This window comes from Triticum urartu, chromosome 5, assembly GCF_003073215.2.
Source record: "Triticum urartu cultivar G1812 chromosome 5, Tu2.1, whole genome shotgun sequence".
In the NCBI taxonomy this organism is placed as follows: domain Eukaryota; kingdom Viridiplantae; phylum Streptophyta; class Magnoliopsida; order Poales; family Poaceae; genus Triticum; species Triticum urartu.
Genome location: NC_053026.1, coordinates 447151935 through 447163769, shown reverse-complemented (window position 1 = coordinate 447163769; position 11835 = coordinate 447151935). Strand labels below are relative to the sequence as shown.

Genomic DNA, 11835 nt, shown 5'->3' with positions numbered 1-11835 from the left:
GAATTCTTTTATGTATGATTGGTTTATCTTTGCAAGTCTCTTCGAATGATCAGTTTGTTTGGCCTACTAGATTGATCTTTCTTGCAATGGGAGAAGTGCTTAGCTTTCGGTTCAATCTTGCGGTGCTCGATCCGAGTGACAGAAAGGGAACCGACACGTATTGTATTGTTGCCATCGAGGATGAAAAGATGGGGTTTATATCATATTGCATGAGTTTATCCCTCTACATATGTCATCTTACTTAAAGCATTACTCTGTTCTTATGAACTTAATACTCTATATGCATGCTGGATAGCGGTCGATGTGTGGAGTAATAGTAGTAGATGCAGAATTGTTTTGGTCTACTTGTCGCGGATGTGATGCCTATATACATGATCATACCTAGATATTCTCATAACTATGCTCAATTCTATCAATTGCTCGACAGTAATTCGTTTACCCACCGTAATACTTATGCACTTGAGAGAAGCCACTAGTGAAACCTATGGCCCCCAGGTCTATCTTCCATCATATTAATCTTCCAACACTTAGCTATTTCTGTTGACATTTATTTTACTTTGCATCTTTATTTCTCTTTATCGTAAAAATACCAAAAATATTATCTTATCATATCTATCAGATCTCAATCTCGTAAGTGACCGTGAAGGGATTGACAACCCCTTTATCGCGTTGGTTGCGAGGTTCTTATTTGTTTGTGTAGGTGTGTGGGACTCGAGCATGATCTCCTACTGGATTGATACATTGGTTCTCAAAAACTGAGGGAAATACTTACGCTACTTTACTGCATCACCCTTTCCTCTTCAAGGGAAAACCAACGCAGCGCTCAAGAGGTAGAAAACATCTATTCTAGCCAACTGAACACACTGACTGTGCAACTGAACATGCATGCTGGCCAAGTGATATATGCATCCTGGGAAATTTAAACATCTATTCTAGCCAGATGAACACACTGACTGTAAAACTAAACATGCATGCTAGCCAACTGATATATGCATCCTGGCCAACTGAAAGATCTATCCTAGCCAACTGAAGACATTCACTGTAAAACTAAACATGCATGATGGCCAACTGATATATGCATCCTGGCCAACTGAAAAGATCCATTCTAGCCAAAAACAAAAATCTGCAGTACGACAGCTAAAACACAGGAACTTTTGTGAAAGCTACACAATGATCAATTGCAACATCTCCAGCAATTTGCGGAACAGTGAAAATAAACAAGGCTATTGAAGCCATAAACCATATTAAAGTAGTCACGCATATATACTTGTCACACACATATATTCAGGTAGCACACCTATTGCAAAGCTATAGTGTAAAAATATGTTCAAATATACTGGAAGTAAAAACAAAAACGGCGATGAAAAGCATGTCTATAGTCTGTCATCCAATTCTTTTTTCTTCTTTCACCTGGATTTTCCATCTCAAAGTGTAGCATCGAATTGTGTCCAAATTATGTGCAGAAAAATCTGAATCAGCTCCTTGCCAACAGAAAACATGCGGATCATTGCAACAAACAGAGGAAAAAGTCAGAAAAACTCTGTAGTAAAAAAAGTCATGTTCTTGCCAACTATTTACTACAAACTGTGCAACTAACATAACAAGTCTGGGCAAAACAAAAAACATGCATACCTGTTATAATAAAAGATTCTGCTATAGACATGTTGCTTTTGGAACTAAGATTGTCGTAAAATGTTGTGCAACTGCCTATTTACTAAGTTTTTAGGTTGTTTGAAACACTATTTAATGATTAAAACTTGACATCACTTCCTTCTTTTTTATATGCAGTGGATGTGTGGCAACAGCCAGAAAAAGGAAAAAAATGCTTGATCTCAATGAGTTGCCTCCTGATCTCAATGAGCTTCCTCATGATATGGATGAGCAGCAACCCAGCATACCGCAAGGAAATTGGACAGAAAATGGGCGCTTTGTTTACTACACGGAGACAAGTCGTGGGCCTAACCCTATGGGCCATGACAATATGGCAGGGCAGTCATCAACTCGTGGTGCCCCTATAGTGGTGTCTTTGGAGTCAGAGAGCCATACTCTTGATGACACGGGCACCGCGGCAAATGTTCCTGGTCCAACCAGGACTGAGCTCGGAGCTGGTGCTGTTATCGGTGTTGTGCAAGGAGAAGAAGGAGAAGATGAGGCTGGTTCTCAGCTGATGGAACCCTATGTTGGCATGAGGTTTGACACCCTTCAAATTGCTAAGGATCACTACAACAGCTACGCCCTATGGATGGGTTTCTCTGTAAAAATGAACACCTCTAGGCGGACAGCCCACACAAATGTATTGGTAAAACAGCAGTTCTGCTGCAACAAGTTCAAGAAGCCCAAAGCTGATGATGGAGGAGCTGAGGCTCCTCCTGTCCTGGACCCTATACCAGATCCAAAACCTATTTACAGTGATGAGGAGATGGAAGATGAACCTCCAATATTTGCTGAAGAGAAGGCTGGTACTAGTAAGAAAAAGAAGAAGCGTAAACGCGAGACAATAAAGCAGACTCAATGTAAGGCAAAAATGATGGTGAAGCTGATAGATGGGCGATGGCTGGTGACGCACATTGTTCATGACCACAATCATCCGCTGGTGAACAAACCTTCATTGTCCAAATACTTGAGATCCCACCAAGGCATCTCTCCTGATGAAAAGGAGTTTTTGCACATCTTGTATAACTGCAACTTGACTACAGGTGTGTTTCTATATCCCTTACAGAATTAAGTTTCCCTCTAGGCAGTCCAGTGTGCAACTGTTATGGTATTGGTGTGCAACTAAAATGCCTTAAGTGTGCAACTATACTACCTTCATTGTGCAACTACATAATGTTCATGTGCAACTAGATTACCTTCACTGTGCAACTACATAATGTCTTGTGTGCAAAGTGCAAATGTTTTTTAAAAGGTTCAGCTGGTTGTCCATTTCCTGCAACTATCTTCTATGCCAACACATATCGTATTATTGTGCAGCTGGATATGTGCATTCGTGCGACTAATAAAATGTATATTGTTTCTTTTTGTATTATGCAGGACGTATCATGCATGTAATGGCGGAGTTCTATGGATCTGAGATGATGGTGCCCTTCGGACCAAAGGCAATAACAAATCTCTGTACAAGTTTCCATAGAGATGACACAAAGGAGGGTGACATGATTGAGACAATTGCGCACTTCAAAGACATACAAAAAAAAGATCCAGACTTCTTCTATAAGGTAAAATATGATGAAGAGGACAGAGTTGTCAACATATTTTGGGTGGATGGCTCAGCTCGAAAACCTTATGCGGAGGTGTATCACGATTGCATATCGTTTGAGCAGAATTTCGGTTTTCGTTTTTTGATTTTTACCGGTCCTGGACGAAATGGGCGAAATTCGGTTTTTTCGGCTTTTTTCGGAAAAATTCGGACGAAAATCATAAAACAAAATTTGAATTTTGGTACGAAAAATGAACGAAAAATGAGCGAAACTTGCCTAAATTTTTGAAATACAACAGAACAACAAATGAGTATTCAGAACTTTTACCAAAATATGCATGTAAAAATCAAACAGCTGAATCTATTCCTCAAATCACTACATATCAGACTGAACATCAACACTCCATTTGCAACCATTCAGGCAATAGCATAGTGGATCAATTCAGAGAGCAGCAACCATTAGAAAAGCAACATGATAGTCCAGATTAACATGTGACTTAATAGTTTAGATACTAAGAGTAACATGCGACTTAATAGTTCTACCAAGAGTCGAAACGAACACCCATAACAGTTCAGAATTACAGTCCACGATGAATTTAACACGACATTCGAAGTTCAATTATGCCTACCCCAAAATACAAACAGAAAGTTCAATTCAGACTTCCTGTTCTTCAACTCTTCAGTCTTGCACCAAAAGTATTGAGTCGAACAGAGACCTTCACTTCGGACTTCCTATTCATCCACCCGTTAGTCTTCATCAAACCAAAAGCTCTTTTGCTCCCATGCCTCTTAACCTTGCAATTAAAGCATTGTGAATTATATAAACATTACAAGTAGATGGCAGAAACAACAACTCAATGATGGCAGCCGCAATTGGAACAACATATAAAATCATATGTGCAGAAACAATGTGAATTATATAAATATTACAAGTAGATGGCAGAAACAACTCATAGATGACAGCCCAAATTAATACAACATATAAATTCAGATGGACTAAAGCATTGTGAATTATATAAACATTACAAGTAGATGGCAGCAACAACTCATAGATGGCAGCCCCAATTGAAACACCATATAGAATCATATGGACTAAAGCATTGTGAATTATATAAACATCAAGTTGATGGCAGAAACAACAATTAATAGATGGCAACCCCAATTGAAACAACATATAAAATCATATGGACTAAAGCAAACATCATATGTTTATGACAGAATATAAGAAAGTGCATAAATGGGAAATTATTGATGTCATCACAAGGAACTTACTTGTCAATTGTAAAGGTTGGTGACCTCCTTGACCTTCTTAGCTTGCCTAACCCGTTCAGATCTACGGTTCACCAAACTACCATCACTTGTTACCTCAACATCGTTTCCAACTTGGCTTGCTAAATCCTTTTCAACTTGCATTGGCGAATATCCTCCATCAGATTGACTTGCACCATCATCATGGCTATCATCATCATTAATTTCCAGGTCCAGCTCCGCATTCTCTTCATCATCATCCTCACTATCATGGTAGTCATCATCTTCTTCCTCTACCCTCTTTCTTTTCCTGCCATTATCCTTCCTTGCAAGACGAGACACTTTCCTACTTGAGTTAAGCAAACGTATTTTCTCAAACACGGCGCTAGCAGCATCAACTCCATCCAAGATTGCATGCTCCTCATCCTCATTCAACCATTCCATCATAGGATTTGTTGCATCAAACATGGTTGTATCCATGATCATTGCACATGCATCAACTTCCTTCTGCTTATCATTCTCTCTCACCGGGTCTTCTTCTTCTTCAGCACGTATCTTCAAAATGTGAAAACAAAATCAGTGAATGACAACGAAGTACAAAGAATAAAATGGATAAAGTCGCTATGTATAAAGCAATGCTTATTAGACAACAGCCTTTACTCTAAACATTGCTAAGTAAATATCAACATTTACTTCAAATAACAACCTAATAACAGTCTTTAATAAATAGTAGCATTTACTTAGTAAACCACAACCTTTATTTCAAACAATGCTTAGGAAACAACAGTATGCAGGTGAATCATGGCATATGGGTGAATAATGGCATATGGGCAAAACACATTTCATACCTTCAAGTTGTAGCGCACAGATACAAGCTTGTGCAGCTTGCCATATAGAAGACGGTTTCTTTGCTTCGTGTGGACCAAAGCAAAAGCGCTCCAATTCCTCTCACAGCCACTTGACGAAACGCATTGTGATACAATCCTCAAGGCACACTTCTGCAGATTAGGAACTTCCCCTCCAAATTGGAACCACCACTCAGCTGCCAAGTTAAAACAAAATTAACATAGTGAGATGAACTGAGTTGCAAAACTGGGGTAATAGAGAATATTACAAGTGGGGTAATTGGAACTTACTTGGTGACATTTTCTCTGTAGAGGAACGTGCCAACCTTGAGCCAAACCTCCCACGACATTCCCTGTAAGTGCTGACTTCATCAATAGCCAAAATAGCGGTCTCAGGGTCTGCAATCTTCTCAATGGCATTTGTTAGTGCAAGAGCATAGTCCATCATCTTGCACATGTTGATCTGATAATGTGTCTAAGGATCAAGGACAGCAGCTGCAAGGAAAAGGGAGAACAAAAGAAGTTAAAACCATAAAAAGAGAGCGTCATAATACAAATTTAGTTAGTTTTGTAACTACCTGCAACCAATAGTGTGCCTTCTTGCATAGCATCGATCCTCTTGGACACCTTGCTCATGACTCTATGAAACATTTGTGATCCACCACCAAGATGACTTTCCAACTTTTGTATGGCTGTCATCATACTCTTCTTCAATCCAGATAGGGTGCATCTCTTTTGTGTATCATCATATCTAAGGGCTTTGTAGAGTGGCTCTAGCATAGCAAGAACCCACTCTAAAGCTGCCCACCACATATTACTAGATAGCAGCTCTTCAGCGAACACATAATCAGCAGCACCGTTCCAAGTACTTCCCTTCCAATCATCGGACACCATCCATTTCCTAAACTCATCTTTCTTACAATGGAAACTCTCTTCCAAGAACATGAACATCGTTCCGAACTGGGTCGCATTCGGTTTTATGAGTTCACCACCAATGTTCTTTTTCATGCTATCATGTAGGTTATTGTGATTATAGAAAAATCTACAGATCTGCTTAGCACTTTTAACTATCACGTCAATCTCACAAAACTTAGTAACATCCTTAAGCATGAGGTTAACAGTGTGGGCAGCACATGGCTACCAAACAATATGACTAAACTCTGGTTGTTCTACCAGAGTTTTACATGCTTTCTTGTAATTTGACCCATTATCAGTTACGATTTGAAAAACATTCTCAAAACCTATCTCTTCCACAACGACCTTTCTGATCTCTCTATAGATAAACTCTGCCAATTAATTGCAAGTAAATTTTTGTTTGAAACAAAAATGAAGCGAGTAATAACAGAAATAAGCATGAATAAACAGAAATAACACTTTTTTACTCTAAATGCATCATAACATCATGTAAAAAGATTAGAAAAGGCATAATAGACACATTTAACCATGAATAAACAAACATAACAGATTTTCAACCACGAATAGACAAACATAACAGATTTTCAACTCTAAATGCGCAATAAATGCATCATACCATCATGTAGAAAACTAACAAGGCATGGCTAGTCAGAATTAACAATGAATGAACATGCGTAAATATAGTTTCAATCATTAGAAAACTAACCTGCAGTCTGAGTTTGACCAGAAGCATCAATGGATTTATGAAAGAACATCCGTGCATTGCAATACACCATGAAATTGATGAGACTCATACCAGTAGGCCCTGTCCATGAGTCACACATCACAGTTACACCATAGTTCCTCCAGTCTTGCTTGAACATGTTCAACCACTGCTCAGCTTCTTCATAATTCTTGTCCAAATATATCCCATCAATCTCCTTGGCAGTTGGAACAGGAGCTGGGCCAAGGTTTTGAGTTATCTTGACAGCCGCACGAAAATAGGGACAATTTGCTTTCAGACCAGCAATGTCATTAGCATGAAAAAACTTTTCCCAAGCTTGGCCAAGTACATCTTTTGACTCAACATTCAAAGCAGTGTTGATCTTTGGCTGCGTTGATACTTTGTTGCTTGACAATTCCTTGTCAAAGTATGTTGTGATACTCTGTTTCCCAAGAGACACACGAACACCACTGCCACTCCCACGCCTCCTCTCAACTGCGTGAGAGACATTCTTGTCTCTTAGTGTCTCCTGAAGTGCGGCCTGAATCTCTTCCTCGTCATCTTCAATATTTATCACCCCTTCTCCATGGTACAACCCTTCCATGATATCCCTTTCCAAACGAAATCTGCGATTTTTCTTTTCCCTCTTCCTCCGCATTGAGTCATCCCGGGATTCCCTCATTGCAGCACGAATATTTCTTGGAACATTAGGACACTCCCTCACATCACCTGGTATACCTCCAAGGTGCTCCCTAAAGCGGGTTGCACCTCCCCCTCTAGTGATTAGAGGGCAGTACCGACAATCAAATCCCCCACCAAACTTGGGGCCATGGTTCCAAATATAATAGATGTCATTGCTTACAAGCCCTACATATCAAAATTTCAAGCACCATGTTAGCAATGCATCATAATATATAGCTACAACACACTAAACAACATTTCAACTCTAACTACATCATAATACAAAATAAAAAGTAAGTAAGGAATAAAAAAGAATGAACCAGGACAGTAATAAGAATTAGCATAATGTTTACAACAGAATAAACAACATTTCAACTCTAAATGCATCATACTATGACTAAAAATTGAGCAAGGAATAAAAAGAACGAACCAGGACAGTAATAAGGATTAGCATGATTTTTACAACAGAATAAACAACATTCCAACTTTAAATGCATAATAACATCAAGTAAAAAGATAATAAGGCAGAAAAAAGGGAATTGCCACATTTTGTACTCTTAATGCATAACAAAATCAAGTAAAAGCTAACGAACAAAATTAGAACAATTTTAACTTTAAACATAATTAATACATTTTTATTTAAATGTTTCCTCTCTAAAAGTATCACAATATCCATACAAAAAGTTAAGCAAATTAAGAAAATGCAGATCATGGTATTGACCTTTCCAAGTTGTCTCTCTTGGAGCTGAACCATTCCCCATCAGAATGTTATCTTCGTTGTCGGGGTTGACATTTTCCCTCCTTCTAGCTTCATCGATGCTCACCCTATTAACATAGGGTGCACTTCCATCACCTATAAATTCAAGCATGAGAAGCAAGCATGCGATAAAGATCAACTCTATTTGCAAAAAATGGCCATCTATTTTAACAATGGCATGCAACCAAAGTTGAGAAGATATGAAGCAATCTTGTAGTACAAGATATTAGAAACAATGCTACTGAACAAGCTAGTAAAAGATCCTTCCTAGGTGTGCTATCATCCACACTTTCCTACGTGTGCTATCATCAACACTTGCTAAATAAGCATGCACGTACAGCTAACTTCAGATCATGGCAAGTTGAGCTATCATGCACAATTGTGCTCCTGTATCAAGCAAGTGTGCATGCTGAACCTAGATACAGATCTTCACAAATGAAAAGCTAGCTACAGATCTTGCAAGATGAGCCAGCATACAAAAATGCTAAATAGGTGCATGTACAAGATTAGAGGAACATCGTTACAGTACGTCAGTACCATGTCCAGCTTGCCGGAAACCAGCGCGTGCGTCCGGCGCCGGGGCACTGCCCAAGCCCGACTGGATGCGCCGCATGCTGCTGCTCCCATGGAGCCGTTCAACGCCCGAGCCCACCTGCCCCGGCATCGAAGTTGTGCGGCCATGCTCCATGGCACTGCCACCATCGTCCATGGATGGGAAAGAGACTGGGAGGGAGGAGATTGGGAGGGAGGGAGACGAGGGAGGATATTGGGAGGGAGGGAGACGAGGTGGATGGGAGGAGGTGGCGATGCACCGCGCCCCCGCCTCACTCGCTAGGGTTCCGTTGCCCACAGCCGCCGCTCAGTCGGATGGAGACGGGAAAAGTGAATTTTAGGGTTAGGAGGAGATGAATTTGTGCTTTTATACCACAGGGGGGTTTGTGTGGGCTGTAGTAGACCATGGGTTGGGCTGTGAGTTTAAAAGTGGCCAAAATTTTTGGGTCGGTACACCCTATTACCGGGCCTTAACGAGATGGACGAAAATCGCTGGAATTTCGGTTTTCTCGGACGAAATCCAAAACTTTGCGTTTGACACCACCTACATGACCAACATGTACAATATGTCATTCGCGCCCTTCATCGAAATAAACTGACATGGCCAATCTTTCATGCTGGGTTGCACGTTTGTGAGGCAGGAGTTGGCATCGAGCTTTGATTGGGTCTTCGGAGCATTCCTAGAGGCTATGGATGGCAAACCTCCTGACAACTTCATCACCGATCAGGATGGTGCAATGAGGCAGTCAATACAGAGCATCTTTCCAACCACCGTGCATCGCTGTTGTCGATGACACATCATGAAAAAGTCTTAGAAAAAAGTTGGTTGGCTGTTGTGCCGGAATCCAAGGCGCTCTGATGATTTCAACTACTGTGTTGACTTCAGCTTCACTATAGACGAGTTTGAGCATAATTGGGCTGGGTTAATAATGAAGTACGAGGCTATGACAAACACACACTTTGAGAAGTTGTAGGAATACAGGTCAACTTGGGTGCCATGCTACTTCAAACACAGGTTCTTCCCCTTTCTACGGCTTACACAGCGTAGTGAGGGGTTCAACGCCGTCCTAAAAAGATATATGAACCCACACAACTCAATTTTGAACTTCGTCAAGCACTATGAAAAAATTCAGAACCACATCCTTGCCAAGGAAGGCTGGAATGATTACAGGACAGGACACCTTGAGATTGAGCTATGGTCCCCTGCCCTGAGACTCTGCTTCGTTGTTTTTCTTTGACTTCCACAAATCCTTGTCTTTCCAGCAAGTTTTGTCAATCAACATCTGAAGTGTGCTCCTGCTGCTCAATGAATTACTGCTGCTAGCAGGGTTGGCGGAGCTGCTAGTCCTCCTGGATGTGTTGCCACCTGTACCACCAGAACCAGGGGCGTTGTCATCATCATCATCATCGGTGTTGTCACTGCCTCCATTGGATGTCCCTTGATCATCACCATCAACATCCTCGTCTTCTTCCTCATCTTCTTCTTCCCCCTCACTGCCATCAACTGGTGCACCTTTGTCTCCGTCCCCCTCTTTGGCCTCATCTTCTTCTTCCTCCTCCTCTGCCTCACTATCTTCTTCCTTGTCCTCCTCCTCTCCTTTTTCCTCTTCTTCTTTATCCTCCTCTTCTTCCTCCTCCTCCTCTTCTGCATCTTCTTCTTTGTCATCCTCCTCTTTGTCCTCCTCCTATGATTCATCCGCATCTGTGTCCTCATCATCGTCAACATCTAGCACTGCTTCCATTTCCTCATCTTCTTCTGACTCCTCCTCAACAAACTCTTCTTCTTCTTGTATAGTTGAAACCCGTCTCTTTCTTTTTGGAGCACGGCGTGACATCCCAGTTCCCATTGATGGCTGCTGTACGTAGGGATCAATATTCGGCTCCTCGTCATCGATCTTGGCAACTGCTTCAATGAAGGTGCCAACCTGTTCAGTTACAGCCTTGCACAGGTCATTAACCACTTTGGCAATCTTTGCCTTTTTCTGCATCAGCACAAAAAAGATTCAGTACTGATTCAATTAGAAAACATTTTTTAAAGGAAAATGTCTGTAACTGACCATGATGTATTAAGCAAGCCGACTAATACACATTTTCTGGCCAACTAAAAACATGATTCTAGCCAACTACACATGCATTGTGGCCAAAACTAAACATGCATTCTGCCAAGTTGATGTCATTGGTTGCAAACGAACACACTGACTGTCCAAAGAATATGTGCAACTAAAAAAGCATATATGTGCAACTCAACATACATCCCAGCCAACTGAATCCTGTATTCTCGCAACTAAAAAGGCATATATGTGCAACTGAACATATATACCAGCCAAAAGAAAATGTTGGTAACTGATACAAACTTCTGTATGCAAAAGACTAACCTGCAGATTGTAGGTTATTGGTAACTTGGATGCCACGAATGCTTCAGCTTGCAAAATACCACCAAATAGTGGTGTCTGCTCCGTGCCCCTATACTCCTCTTTAAGCTGATGTAAAAAAGGAGAAAAAAACAACAGGGTTATCAAAACAGATGTGTGTGTTGAACGAAACCAAACATTATAACATGTGCAACTACAACAAGATATTGTTTAGACAATTCGATTCTACATATATGCAACTAAACAAAGACAATAAAACTGTGCAACCCAGATGGCACCTAAAAAAAGTTTCTGCCAATTGATGTCACACATATGTGCAACAAGATAAGTAAAACTGTGCAACTTAAAACAGATGGTGTGCCAATTAAAAATGAACATGTCTGCATATGCCAAACTTAAAGCTACAAGTTGTGCAACTACATGCATTGTTGTGCCAACTGATCACAGTTTTTGTGCAACTTCCGAAAAGTGAGCAGACATGAAATAGAACATGAAAAGAAGACACTGTTGGAAAAAAACAAAGAGAACTCACTTGTAATTTGCCGAACACACCAGGAGAGATCGTGTCC

General features: G+C 40.6%; 1 protein-coding gene across 1 annotated transcript; it reads right to left on the bottom strand.

The window, feature by feature from the left end:
• Positions 1–5304: 5304 nt before the first annotated feature.
• On the bottom strand, positions 5305–9051 carry LOC125507118. Its single transcript, XM_048671807.1, has 5 exons — positions 8880–9051; positions 8307–8438; positions 6908–7771; positions 5578–5648; positions 5305–5483 (listed from the first exon to the last, which is right to left on the bottom strand). The coding sequence occupies exons 1-5, from the start codon at positions 9049–9051 to the stop codon at positions 5427–5429; spliced, it is 1296 nt and encodes a 431-aa protein (XP_048527764.1). The 3' UTR covers positions 5305–5426.
• Between the last annotated feature and the right edge of the window lie 2784 nt (positions 9052–11835).